Source organism: Salvia splendens, chromosome 5 (genome assembly GCF_004379255.2).
Source record: "Salvia splendens isolate huo1 chromosome 5, SspV2, whole genome shotgun sequence".
Taxonomy (NCBI): Eukaryota; Viridiplantae; Streptophyta; class Magnoliopsida; order Lamiales; family Lamiaceae; genus Salvia; species Salvia splendens.
Genome location: NC_056036.1, coordinates 3,960,575 through 3,975,124, shown reverse-complemented (window position 1 = coordinate 3,975,124; position 14,550 = coordinate 3,960,575). Strand labels below are relative to the sequence as shown.

The window sequence follows — 14,550 nt, the reverse complement described above, 5'->3', positions numbered from 1 at the left end:
TCATGATGATGAAATTATGTTATCAACATTTCGTGATAGATACGATATAATAAATTAGCATAGAAAATCAATTGAATTGTGATCAATTATGTTCTCTTCAAAATCATGAATCTTCACTAGCTATAATCAAATGATTAATTATGAGGCCATCTTTATGCTTTCGAGTCAACTCAAAGATGTCGAGGCTACTAGTATAAGTATAGTTGAAGATCGTGATTTGAATCCAACTTCTATTTAATGACTTATCTTCTATCTTTTATAAAATAAACAAAAAGTAAACTCGAGAGTGGAGAAACTCATGGTAGATAATTTAATTAATTGCATTATCATTAACAAAATTTTAATTTATCTGCACGGTAAAAGATGCTTATCGTTCAACTAATAGGTGAAGAGTCCAAGTCAACTATAAAATTATGCGTGTAGAATTATCCATGTAAAATTGTGCGTATGTGAATCTAAAATATAGAGATAGACAAACAGTTTAGATCGTAAAAGTGAGCTCTACCAAATCTTGGAAAACCATGATTCAAGACATACCTAGTAATTTATGTAAGAGATGTAAATTGTTTGTTTTTTTAAAAAAACTTCTCACCGACCCATTAATAATATTAACATATTTCAAAATGGTTGGTTGCCCATGTCGAAAGATGCCACTATTTCGTGCCATAAATATGGCCTCCAACTATATACACACCTATGTAAACGCCACATAGGTGTGTGTGTGTGTGTGTTTTGATTTTATGTACATTGTGTTTAGTGTGATTTGAATTTTCTTGTACCTAAAAAATAAAATAGTATCCTACATCAATAGTAGTTTAATGAAATACTACGTGACAAGCGTAAAACCGGCCAATTAAACCAAAGATTAAATTGAAGCAACCAAGATATATATAGTGAATCATCCCATGTTAGAAATATGACAACGTGTATGTCTCAAATTTCTAGAGCAAGAAATACTGTCTGCCAGCAACTTTTATCAACACATAATAAATCTTGCCTTAATTGGCGAATCATCAATCCATGCAACTTTGTCATCAATGTCAAGACATTACACTTAAGTATTTGTAATTTTCAGCCATCCAACGTTCATAGCTGTCTCAATTAAATTCTTTGTAGTTTCTAGCATCAAATTGTGGATCTAACACATATCCAATTCGTAAAATAGTCCAATCTACTTATCACCAATTAATTAGCTTATGGAGTATAATTTGAAGTGAAACATTTACAACTACTAGTACTATATAAATCTCATGAGTTACTCTACTCATTATTAAACAACAAATAAATAGAATTTGAGGTGGAAATATACACCCCTGTAAGAGTGGTGCCATGTCAAATCCAGCGTGCAATAATACATAAATTTTTCGATGCTGAAATGATCTGGGCCTCATGACCTAATTCAAAATGGTTAGTTGTCTAGCTATAAAATCACAAAGAATGAGTAATTTTTCGGTCAGTCCCACACCTTTAAAGTTGGAATAATAAGTCACGAAGTTTCAAAAGTTCTGAATTATCTCATTTGACCAATTTTTTTTTATATTATGTTCAAAACAACGTCATTTAGTCATTCACGTCGAAAAATCAATACACATAAAATTTATGTAAGTATTCATCGAGATTGCAAAAATTTTACATGTGATCACCATATTATTTAGCATTGTATTTGCTTAGAAAAAAAATCATCGTGGGACAGTTGAAAATTTTGAAACTTCATACTTTGTCATTCAAAGATTGAAACGTATGAGAAAAATCAAAATTTGACCAAAATTTATAATTTTATACTACTTAATATATTAATTATAACCCGATTAAAGTTACAGAATATGTCCCATGTTTTACTAAACTATGTGAATAACCGATAGTAACCGCCAATTATGAAGCCGAGGAAAAATCCAAACACCGAAAAAAATGATAAAGAATTGAATGAATTTCGAAAAAGAAAAAAAAATGGGGCCTGACTGTCTCATATTCCTCAACCCCTTTGTCCCTTTTAACATGGAGAAAACTGTGGCAGATCTCTCCCTACTATAAATGCCTCTCTCTCCCACCATTCATCAATACAACAGTCCATTAAAAAGAAAAAAGAAAAAAAATGGAAATTGAATCAGCAAAGTGCGAGTGTTGTGGACTAAGGGAAGACTGCACACAAGATTACATCACTCAAGTGAAGTCGAAATTCCAAGGCAAATGGCTCTGCGGTCTCTGCTCCGAGGCCGTTAGCGATGAGCTTAGCCGAGGCAAGGCCCGGTCCGGGTTGGACGAGGCCGTCAAGGCCCACATCTCCTTCTGCCGCAACTATAAGTCCAATCCGGCCGTGAACGTCGCTGACGGAATGAGGCAGATGCTCAGGAGGAGGACCGATCTCTCTTCGCCCTCGTCTTCGTCTTCGTCTAAGAAATATTCTAGATCGTCGAGCACGTCGCAGGTCGGATTTTACTAGCTTCATTTGTTTGTGTCAATTTGGAATAAGGTTAATTAAGTTAACTTTTATGATCATCATCTTCTTGTCGCGGTTTGTATAGCTTAATTTCTTTTCTTTCTTTTTTTGTTATCTTTATTTTTATGGGATGTAATGAAATCCTTCTCCTCTTACGATGATGTAGAATTTTTTGTGGGGGAAAAGTGATTCTAGCATTGAATTTAATTGCAAGAAAGTAATGGAACCATTTTTTTCTTTATTTTTTTTTCATGCAAATATATGTGTGTGGAGAATGATTAAAAGGGAGGATGATATATGCATTAAACTTTAGAATAGTTAAGATAGGTCAACTTCCCACTTAAACAAGAAAAGTGTGGAGTATGAGAATCGTGATATATGCTTTACATATTTTAATATATATTTATAAACACAAAATATATTAGTACGTATATAACCCAATTGAGTACCAAGGTAGAAGAAGATAGCTCAACTACATGAGTCATCATTAAGCATATCTTTTTCAAGTTATTAGTTTGCCAACTTGGACAAAAGGCATTATATAAAATTTGTCAAAAAAGCATCAACCAACTCAACTTAATTTGCCCAATGATTTCATCAATATAAAACATTATGGGCATAAGTATAATATACATATATCAATCACATATGCAGTGGTTGCCCTTATTTTCAACTTCATTTTGCTCGTACAGTTAAAAAAAATAATTTTGTTTTTCTATTTTGGTTCATCTCTCAAAATTTGTCACAATCTATATATATATAATAGTAGTAAGTTTATCTCTAATAATATGGATCCCAGTTTTTTTATTAGAAACTACTTAACCAATTTTGGATTAAAACACATATTGTTCAATATAAAGACTATTTTTTGTGGTGTGTGAATACATAATCACATGTGGTGTAAGGTAATATATACATGGAGGTAGCACCAAGATTACCAATTTAGGAATTAGGTTCGATAGTATGTCACCTCGTTGGAATGAATTCGACTCATTTTCTATGTTACATCAAAGATAGAGTATGAGATATCTGCAATAACATGTCACATGGTGGGTGTGGGTGCATATATCTATGATCAGCAATCCTCCCAACAATTCTGTGGTGAGCAACAACATATGCATACAACCAAAATTCTCTCCTTATTAAAAAAAACCACCAATAATTCTTCAGGAGAGAGAGAAGGGGGTGTGCTGAGATTGAGACATGAGAGAGAACTAAGAGAAAGACATGATATATAATTATATATAATAGTACTACTATATTTACAGTGTTTGTGTGATTCTGGTTCATAACCAAACAAACAGCAAGAACAATATAAAGGGTAATTTTTAATTTATTTTTGCTATATTCCATAATCAAATCAATGATGTTTTCTTGTCTTAAACTGTTTTTCAACAGTTTTCTTAGCCCGTGATTGGAGAAAAGTTAAGATATCTATACTATACTACTACTTTTGTGATTTTAGTTTGTTTTTCTCTTCAACAACATTTTAGGCAGACCAATGGCCAATAAAGAAAAGAAGAAAAAATGATTTAATATACCTGATAATGATATAAATAATTGTAGCACACAGGCAAACCTATTTAAATTATTTGAATATCGGCTTATAAATTAATATTCCAGATTTTATAAAACTATTTAGATCTCATATATTTTGGAACTAAAATATCCAAGTGTTCGAATATTGTGACTCAGCATTTGAGATGTCTAGTTGTATCATATTTGATGCTACAGAATTATTTCTCAAGATAAAGATTGGATTTTTGTATTGTTATTACAGAAAAGGAATTCGATTTACTATTTCTATAGATACTACTCCCTCCGTTCCATAGTAGTGGAGTCATTTTGCCATTTTGGTACGTTCCATAGTAGTGGAGTCATTTCCCTTTTTAGTAAAAGTTAACACATTTCTTCTCACTTACTTTACTCTCTCTTACTTTATTCTCTCTTACTTTATTCTCTCTTCATCTCTCTACTTTCTTAATCTCCGTGCCGAAAAGAAATGCCCCCACTACAATGGAACGGAGGGAGTATAAAATTATGCGTGTAAAGCACCCAATATCGTATTTTAAAATTTATAAATTAAAATAAGAATTCTCAAAATCTTATTAAGAATATCGTATTGTAAGGACCGAATAAGCACCCAATAAGAATATCGTATTAAGAAATCTCAGCCCAAATCTTATTTCAATGCCCTAAAAGGCCAGCTATTCGCAAAAGCCCATAATAAGTGTGTGTGTGAGAGAGAGAGATTTAATATTTTTGGTATCCTGTCGACCGTTGGAGAATCAAAATTTCAAAAAAGGCAAGAGTATTTTAGGTATCCTCTTTGCACCAATATAAGTGGAGAGCAAAACACCAAGAAATTCAAATCCCACAAAAAATATGATTTCTAGAAAACACAGAACCCTCGAAGAAGCCACGAAGATGGCGATGCACACCCCAATTTCTTCTGTCAAATCATCGCTCACAGTCGACAGCAGCAACACTCCATCAGAAAGCCGAGATCTTTTCTACTTCCCAGGCTGCAAGAAAGATGCCAACTGCAAGTGCGAGATCTGCATCGCCAGCATCAACGCGACTCTCGACTTGATGACACAGAGCTCGAACCGAAGCTCGTTCAGAAAATCCTACGCCCCACGCACCTTCACTTCAAGAAGCCCCATTTATTTCAACTCTTTCTCGGCCAATCTCTCCACACCTAAATTAAGTGCTCGGACGATGACGCCTGTGGCGGCCTCTCCACCTCCCAGTTCAAATGAAACAATCAGTCGTCACAAGGAGGATAAGAGGAGAAAGGATGATTTGGGATATGGGGTGTTTTCCTTGAGAATATTATGGTGTTTAAGTTTAATCCTTGTTTTAGGGGCAGAGTACGGCGCTTCTTGGGTGGTCTCTGGGATTGCGAGGGCTAGGTTATCCCCGGATTTCGTCAACAATTTGGGACTGAAATCCGGGGTTTATGAAAATTTGAGTGGAAGATTTGTGTTCTTGAAGAATGAGTTGGAAGGGTTGGTTGGTGGAGATGTCTCAAGCTGTAGCTCTGTTGATCATTCCTTGTGGAGAATCAATCAGGTTTGTAGTGAGTGTAGTGTGACTCATTTGATTCTGTTAATTGATACATTGTGTTATTGGATTTAGGATGGAAGGCTGCTAACCTCGCGATGTGTGCTCTACGAATCGATGATCGAGGAAGTAAGCATTTGGGGCTGGCCGCTGCCGACTGCTGGATTGCTTGCAGCTGAGTATTCAACAAGATCATACACAGTCATAACAGGAAGAGTTAGAGAGGTAACAAAATCTACTATAAAATCAACTGGCAGATTTGTACTTATATTTTACACCATGTTTATAGCTCTGATCTCTATGATTCATTTTGCTAGTGGTCAAATGGGGGTGCTGAGTATCTGGTTCGGGAGGCTGGTAACAGCTCATGGACACAGCAAAAATGGAGTACCTCGGTGGTGCAGCTCGAGTCGAACACATGGATCCTCGAGTACAGAAGGAGCTTCATTGGGCACAACCCAAAGTTGGTCTCAGCTGCAGTGGAGTTCTTGAGATTCAAGCTCACAAGCCAGTTCAAGAAGATGAAGAGAGAGTTTTGGTTGGCACCTGCATTCGGCGGTCAAAATTCTGAAGATAGACGAGGGCGCATTGTGCCTCCTACATGAGATATTTAGTCATCTCTTCTCAATCCTCATGAGAAGCTCTTCATGTTATAGAAATTTTAGTTTATGGTGCTATAATATAATGGTGCAGTAGTAATATGTAGACACCAAATTTTAGCAATATTAAAGAAGTGACAATAATTATTTTCACTTGTTGTGGAACAAATCAATTTGTCTCACCAGTAGTCCTTGCAAGAACACACACCATCTCTACATCGATGAAATCTAGTCCTATCTCTGATAATGATTTCTGTATCCAACACCTTCGAAGCCATCTTCATGAAGTCGTGGCAGTCCTCACAGATCCTAAGGTTTTTAATTATACGAATCGTGGATTGTTTCTTCCTACTTATCAGCCCGTAACACAAGGCTAGCTTCTCGCTGTGCCAAAGAACGGCCTCTTTCTTTTCATCTTCGCTCAAGTCCACCAAAACGCAGTTGGTGTTTGGAGCATAGCCTACCTCTCTCAGTTTGTCAACCACCACGCCTAACTTGGCGTAGATCTCATCTGTTCGTCTATGGCTCTTGTCTGCTGTCAGGAACGTGTGCATATCACCATTCATTTCAATCATGCTGCATCCTCGTTCCTTTGATACGCCTTTATGCTTCATGGCATTCCTCACAGCTCCGACATTCTCCCACTTCCTCTCTTTGGCATATATGTTTGATAAAAACACAAGGGCTCCATCGTGATCAGGATCGATATCGAGAAGACGTTTTGCTGCAAATTCTCCTAACTCGGACTCACCATGAATACGGCAGGCAGCCATCAATGATCCCCAGATGACAACGCTTGGAGCCATTGGCATACCCTCGACTATCTCCAGAGCATCTCTGAGACCACCAGCTCGACCATAGAGGTCCACCATGCATCCATAATGCTCTAGCCTCGGAGCTATTCCATATTGTTTCACCATTGATTCAAACAACTTCTCTCCCTCGTCGACTAGTCCTGCATGACTACAAGCATACAGAACACCCACAAACGTAATCCAGTTCGGTTCTACATTTTCAACTCTCATCTGTCGAAAATGTCTCAGGGCGTTGTCCACATCCCCGTGTGTGGCAAAAGCATTGATCATGCTTGTCCAAGATATGACGTTTTTCTTACGCACACGGCCATAAACTTCCTTCGCTCTGTCAAGACTGCCACATTTGGCATACATATCAATCAGGGCATTATTGATAGGCAAAGCCGTTCCAAAACCTTTCTCATCCACATACAAATGGACTTGTTCAGCCTTATCCAGCGCACCAAGACGAGCACATGCTGAGATAACGCTCAACATGGTGACTTGATCAGGCTTAACTCCAAGTTGCTGCATTTCACGAAATATCTCAAGAGCTTCACGAGGCTCATCACTATTCGCATAACAAGAAATCATGGCGCTCCAACACACCAGATCTTTATCTACCATTTCATCAAAAATTAATCGAGCAGCTTCAAGATTGCCGATTTTTGAGTACCCTGTGATCATGGCAGTTGAAGCCACAACATTTTCTGGCTTCAGCTCGTCGTAGAAACTCTGTGCTTTGTCCATGGCGCCGAAGTTGATATACATGTTCAAAAGCGCAGTCTGCAACTGATAATCGACTACGACGTTGCTCTCAGATATGTATTCTTGCACTAGCCTCCCAATATCCAAATTCCCAACACGGCTGCACGCAGCAAGAATGGTAGTAAAAACTCTAGCGTCAGGTTTTATAACAGAGCTCTTCATCTCTTCCAAGAGGGCTAAGACATCATCAAAAAGCCGGCTTTGACAATATCTGTTTGATCAACAACTCAAAATTACAACCAAGAATAATGATTCCTTCACTTGCAACAACAAAATTTGATCCTCATTTAACTCTAATAAATCAATGTACGATCATGATATTAATCTAATTCTATGTTTATTGCTATCAACAATTTCACACTGATATATGCATGTAAGCATTAAAATCAAAATTTGTTTGTTAGAATTTTCTTCAAAAAGTTTCCAATAAAACTCACCCATCGATCATGATATTCCAAGTGACGACATCTCTTTGAGGCATTTTATCGAACACTGTACGGGCCTCCGAGATTAGCCCACAAGCGGCGTACATTCCCAGCAACGCAGTTTGCACAAAAGGGTCGGATTCGAACCCAAGCTTCGCGGCCAGACCGTGAATCATCTTCCCTTCACTGAGAGATAGAGCTCTCGACGCCGCTTTGAGCAGCGGCGGGAAGCTGAACCTGTCTACGGGGAATTTGTTCTGCATCGCTTGGAAAAACACGAGCGCCTTGTGGGGGTTGTCCGAGCGGGAGAGATGTTTGAGGATCTTGTGGGGCAGCTGGCGCGGCGGAGGGATGTCGGCGGGGATGAAGGAGAGTAAGGAGAGGGCGTAGGAAGGGAAGGGGAGGGAATAGAGTAGGAGTTGGAAGAGGTGGTGGTTGTGGTGGTGGTGGTGGGGGTTGCGGAGGATTTGAGCTTGGATTTGCTTGAGGTGGGGGAGGGAAGTGGCGGTGGAGATGAGATGGGTGAAGTTGGGTGGGTGGCGGTGGGGCGCCGGGACGGGAAGGAGTGCGGCGGAGGGCAGAGGCTGAGCCATGACTGCAATATGTTCGACGAAATGAGTAAAAATTAAAATAAAACAATTCTTTCTTTTTTTTTTGGAGAAAAAACAACTCTTTCTATTCTTCGTTTCTTTCTTTTCAATTACTAGTAATTTTTGCTCTTCAGATGATAATAATTTATTTAATAACTATACTACTTCCATTGTCTTATTGATGTTGGCCGTTTTCCTTTTGGGGGTATGATTTTTTAATGTTATTTCAAATTTTTCTTCGGTTTTCTGGAATGTGTTTATTTTCTTAAAAAATGGCAGTACGTAATTATGATTTGTTAAAGACAGAATCAAGACGATTTTGTGACTTAGCGAGTTTTAACGTAAATCAGTAAAGTAGGAAGGAAAGATAAATTATTAAAGTTTTCCCTTTTCACTATTAGGAGTTTCATTTATTTTCGGCATGAGTTTAAGAAATGTTTAAGAAAAATAGACGAAAAAGTTAGTGAAATATTAGTCTTATTTGTATACAGTATTAGTTTAAAATGAAATGGAAGTGAAATGAGTTAGCGAAATTTGAAGTATAAAATCATTTATAGTAAAAAAGAATCGAGAGTCCTACGGAGTGTGAAAATGGGACTCCTAATCGCAGATGGAGGGAGTTTTATTAATTGTAGGTGGATAAATAGAAGATAAAATAAAAGTAGCAGGAAGAAAAAATGATAGGCTAATGTTACAAAAGATGAAATGTAATTAGATAACTCAAAATTAAAGAAAAAGATATTGGTCGTGGATGGAGGAGTATAACTTTTGAAATCAAAGACACATAGCTAAATCCACTTGGTTTTCCAGGTCATTCCTAATTTATGAAATCCCAGTCCTTACTCGAAAAATAAAAATAACATTTGCCCCAACAAAAAAAACCCAAAATCAAGAACTACCGTCGTTATAAAACAATTTCAACAATGCATTTGGCCAGTTAACTAGCCAATGATTCACATATTAGAACTCAATAAAGCCCCATCACAATATTATGCTACTACTATTCACGAAATATAGGAAGCTCAATAAACGGACTACTAAAGAAACACCAAAATTTTGAATCATTGAGACAAACATATTCATTACAAGAAAACATTTATTCTGCATTTGGCAGAGGTGCAAAACTGTGGTTCAAGCATGAGAGTTTTCTGTGGAGTTCCCTACAGAAAGCTTTTGTCAATGCTCAATTTCTAGACTAAATTGTTCCTTGAGAATACGTTTAGGAACTCTACCGAATCCCTTGGAGACTTCTCCCATGTCCTTGAGCCGGGACACTTCCCGCTTCACCTGAGAAACTCTACTCAAGACAGCATCGAGCAATGAGTCCTGCTTCTCAGATATAGATGTATGCTTCAGCAGGGCAGACCTCTCTTTCTCAAGCTCTTCGTAGAGATTAATGATATACTTCTTCTGAGCTGAAAGCCTTTCCTCAGCTATTCTGTATTCAATCTCTTGCGACTTCCTTAGTTTGTCCAGGATGTAATCAATTTCGTTCTCCAGTTTCAGTGATTCCACTTGATAGTCAAACTTTGATGACAACACTGGAGGCGACACCAGTTGGCAGTCTTCCTGCTCCCTCTTTGGGATTTCCAGTACGCCGTTTCCATTTTGAGACAGCCCTATTAATATTTCAAGTTCACAAAATAAACATAAACGACAAGAATGCGCGAGGAAAGCAGGAAGGATAAAACTCAAATGCCTAATAGAAGCTAAGAATAGTTCCATTTTCTCTTGAAGAAAGCAACTCTCTTAAAACGTGAGTGTCAAATCTCACTCAATGAAGGTGTAATGGCTCCTGCAGTCAGTCTTGCGAAGAAGATCTAAGCTGAAGGAGACGATTTTTCCTAGAGTGTAAGAACAATTTTGGAATTTCTAAAACAGTGTAGATGAAAATTCGAAGAAGAAAAAAAATGTTAAGAACAGTATACCAGAAGCATCTTCAGAGACATCTTCCATCTTCCAAATATCATCCAGATAACTTCCATTCTTAAGCTGATGAATATAATCGACAGGTCATTATTGTGGCAATTGAAAAGGGCGTACAGACAAGAAAGTATAATTGTATTGAGAAATAATTATTAGCCTACCATTCACTTCAGATACCTTTGACATGGCTAGCTGAATAAGATGCAACAGCTGCGTTGCGCTTGTTCTATTCGACCCACGCAGCACACGGATGCCAACATTCAAGATCTTCTCAATCTCATCTGGCAAGTCATTTGATTTACATTTCTTTACTAGTCCAGTAACATACGAAACCAGATCGGTTCGCGTATCACAGCGACGGCAATAATACTCTGCATCCAAACCAATACTCCCTCCAACTGACCCAGCCAAGTAAGCTCGTAGAGCACAGTCAATATGACAACTATGTCCGCAAGCACCACCCTCAATATCAGCTTCACATCTAATGGAATTGTATTCTTCAGAAGCTTTCTCAATAGTTTGAGAACATAATATACAACAGCAATCTCTGCAGAAACCAGCTTCACCACAGCAAATATCACAGAACATGATTTGTGAAACAGAGTCCTCTCGTGCAGCTAAGCTGCTGCAAAATCTATTGCCAGCTTTACAACGTGCTACACCATCAGATACTGGATCTTCTGCTGCCTCCGGAAGGGCCCTGAGCATATCTCTATCAGCTGAATTTGAAGCATAATAACAGAGCAATATGTTAAATAATGTTTTATCTTAATGTAGTCAGAATAACTTATATCGAAGCCCAAAGTTTGTATGAGAGATAAAATATGAAAGATGAAAAGTTAAACTGAAACAAACTTTATAACACAACCAAAGCATGATGCAAACCTTTCTTGATTACTTTTGAAGGGATTCTCCAGCTGAAAGCTGCAAAGAAAGCATCAACATCTGCATCGGGGAATTTTTCTCGAATATAGTGTTCAAGTGACAGCCTGCTGGCGAAGCCTTTTCTATCTCCTATCTTGCGGAACCTGGTGGGAACATACAAATATCTATCTATAAAGTATCCCGAAGCAGAAATTCTTTTCCCGACTTTCCAGCGCCACTTATCACCAGGACTAGGCCAATCTTCAGGAGCATATGGAAGGCCTTCACCCGAATCATGAACAGAGACTGGGTACAGATTGAGACCATTTCTAACAAGCTCATACGGCAGCTCCTTAGTATCTCCCGGGCTGTCAATGTCCATAGACTCTTTTTCTGGCTCGCTAGACATTTAGGCTCTGTAACATGTAACGAATACGGCTAAAATAATCCTATAATATGAATATAGTAGTAGTTAACATATAATCATAAGATTAATAAAATATCAACCAGGAGGTGTAAGGACATGTTCATGCCAACAAAGATATAACAAAAGTGGACTTCCTTCAATAGAGCAAGTTCAATTGAGACTTGTTGAAGCATATAATTAGCTATAGTTATCGTAAACTCAGATTTTAATTCCTTAAATTGCTCAAAAACTCTTTTCTAGTAACCTTCGATCATGCTTGTTTCAATCAGACTTGTTGCTAATGAAATTAAAGTACATTCAACTCGATGGATATACCACTACATTAGGCAAAGCTGCACGATCAAACAAAAACGACATATATATAACTAGCTATAGTTATCGTAAACTCTAATTTGAATTCCTTTTATTGCTCAAAACCTCTTTTCTAGTAACCTTCGATCATGCTTGTTTTAATCGGACCTGTTGCTACTGAAATTAAAACACATTCAAGTCAATGGATATACCACTACATTAGCAAAGCTGCACGATCAAACAAAAATGGCATATAACTAGCTATAGTTATCGTAAACTCAAATTTGAATTCCTTTAATTCCCCAAAACCTCTTGTTTAGTAACCTTGGATCATGCTTGTTTCAATCAGACTTGTTGCTACTGAAATTAGAGCACATTCAACTCGATGGATATACCGCTACATTAGGAAAAGCTGCACGATCAAACAAAATGACATACCTCTGGAGAATGATTATCATCAACTCAAAATTGCAGAAAACAGAACAGAGTTAGGGCTTCTAATTCTGCAGAAAACAATAGAAATAGTAAGAATTCATGCAACGGCTGATCAAACAACTCAGCTGAATTAACTGATGCCGCGCAAAACCTAAATCGGTGCAAAAACTGAAGAAATAAAATGCACGCATTCTGAAGAATTCAATTTGCAAAAGTGAGAATTCAGATATATACACAAATACACATACATGCTCCTCAGAAAAAAAATACATTAATAAGCTAACAGCGAAATTAACTCAGAAACCCTAATCAACAGTAGACAGAATTGGAAATTGGAAATTGGAAATTGAGGATCATTATAAATAGCTTGAAAATGTTAAAGAAATGGCAACTCCAGTAGGAAATGACCGTTCTACCCCTGAACTCAGATTTCGTTGTCGGAATACATCAGGATTTCCGTTGCCTGATCGCCGAGTTTCCTCACGCTCCATTGGCGCGCGTGATCCTTCGGTCATTCCATTTCCCTCCTTTCTAGTATGATTTCATTTTGCAACACAGTGTCTCATGTCAACGAGCACGGATATAGGCCCAGACCCTCTTTTACTCCATGTCCTGAGGCAAGAGCACAATACCCACATCCGTGTTCTTCTGCAACGACAAGTTTAAGGGTCTAGCCATTCTATTATTCAATTTAAATAAAATCATTTCCACAAAATTAAAATGCATTAAAAATATCCGGAATACTAGTACAAATTAAAAAAAATTAAAATTACGTAGTAATTAAAATCCTAAAAGTTAAAAAGTATATAATTAAAATCCTAAAAATTAAAAATTACATAATTAAATTCATAAAATTAAAAAAAACCCACTACTCGTGGCCGAATTTCGCCCATATGGATGATGAATGTGTGTATTTATAGATGATTTTGGGATTAAATTTTTAAAAAAAATATCAAAAAATGGTAATAAATTCTGTATATTTTTGGGAATCCGAATTTATTTTTTAATTTTTGGTATTATTTTCGATTTTAAAAAAATGCCAACGGCCAATAGAAACGTGTCACGTCGCCCTGCTCAGCGGCACGGACGTGCTCTATGTATCGAGCAGAGCCATGCTAGCGGCGGACAGAGGTGTGCCGTGCTAGCGGCACGGACGGACGGACGGACATGCCACTGCGGACGCTCTTATCAATGATTTCTTAAACACGTTTAATTTCTTTAATTGATTTATTAATCATTATATATGGTTCAGTTGCCCGAGAATGCAAGTATTTAAAGTCAAATCTTCACACTTCATTAGTCGTCCGTATGAATATTTGATTCAATACGAATCTAATGTATAATTCATAAAGTAAGAGAAAAATAAATGATAGTGTAAGTAGTGTCAGTGGAGAGTGAACTCCACATCATTAGAAGTGTAGATTAATGGTATAAGTTGTAAATAAATTGATGTACAGAGATAATGTGTTGTTTAACTATTCCAAATCTAGAAAGTCCATATTTTTAAAAGGCGGACTAATAAAGAAATGTTCATACTTTTTTATGATGGATGGAGTATTATTTTATTGTTTAGTACCGTAATTATGAGAACTTGAGCGCCCGAGAAATCGGATAGAGCTCGCACTGTTCACATGAAATTAATAGAATTCGAATATGCTATTGAGCATGATATGCGTATATATGGCTTGAATGTTGAACCCAGAATTGCCATTGAAATCATTGATCCTTTGGGTAGCAAGGTTTCTGGCTTGGAATCTGAACCCAAAATCACCAAGGATTAAAGGTCAAATCTTCATATTCGTGGCTTTCGGTTTTTAAAAGCGCACACATTAAAAATCATTGACGTTTAAGTCGGGAGGTTTTGCAAAAGTGAAGTAGTCATCGCTGGAAATTGCTTAATCAGAACCCTTTGTGAATAAGCCACCTAG

At 37.3% G+C, this 14,550-nt stretch overlaps 4 protein-coding genes across 7 annotated transcripts; 2 read left to right on the top strand and 2 right to left on the bottom strand.

Moving 5' to 3' along the window:
* Nucleotides 1-2,092: 2,092 nt before the first annotated feature.
* On the top strand, nt 2,093-2,440 carry LOC121802913. Its single transcript, XM_042202605.1, has one exon. The coding sequence runs from the start codon at nt 2,093-2,095 to the stop codon at nt 2,438-2,440; it is 348 nt and encodes a 115-aa protein (XP_042058539.1).
* Nucleotides 2,441-4,664: 2,224 nt separating this feature from the next.
* LOC121805204 lies at nt 4,665-6,255 on the top strand. Its single transcript, XM_042204993.1, has 3 exons — nt 4,665-5,512; nt 5,579-5,728; nt 5,821-6,255. Exons 1-3 carry the CDS (start codon nt 4,823-4,825, stop codon nt 6,106-6,108), a joined length of 1,128 nt encoding a protein of 375 aa, XP_042060927.1. The 5' UTR covers nt 4,665-4,822; the 3' UTR covers nt 6,109-6,255.
* On the bottom strand, nt 6,223-8,775 carry LOC121805203 (pentatricopeptide repeat-containing protein At4g14820-like). The gene is made up of 2 exons (XM_042204992.1): nt 8,102-8,775; nt 6,223-7,875 (listed from the first exon to the last, which is right to left on the bottom strand). The coding sequence occupies exons 1-2, from the start codon at nt 8,680-8,682 to the stop codon at nt 6,282-6,284; spliced, it is 2,175 nt and encodes a 724-aa protein (XP_042060926.1). The 5' UTR covers nt 8,683-8,775; the 3' UTR covers nt 6,223-6,281.
* A 942-nt stretch (nt 8,776-9,717) lies between these two features.
* Nucleotides 9,718-13,105, bottom strand: LOC121802543 (protein OBERON 2-like). Of its 4 annotated transcripts, none has more exons than XM_042202230.1 (6): nt 13,039-13,105; nt 12,626-12,690; nt 11,491-11,885; nt 10,783-11,324; nt 10,608-10,671; nt 9,718-10,298 (listed from the first exon to the last, which is right to left on the bottom strand). In XM_042202230.1, the coding sequence occupies exons 3-6, from the start codon at nt 11,876-11,878 to the stop codon at nt 9,856-9,858; spliced, it is 1,437 nt and encodes a 478-aa protein (XP_042058164.1). In that variant the 5' UTR covers nt 11,879-11,885; nt 12,626-12,690; nt 13,039-13,105; the 3' UTR covers nt 9,718-9,855. The 4 variants fall into 4 exon arrangements, with proteins under 4 accessions (XP_042058164.1, XP_042058165.1, XP_042058162.1 ...); XM_042202231.1 differs by having other exon boundaries at nt 13,031-13,049; XM_042202228.1 differs by lacking the exon at nt 13,039-13,105 and adding an exon at nt 12,871-12,957.
* Nucleotides 13,106-14,550: the final 1,445 nt, after the last annotated feature.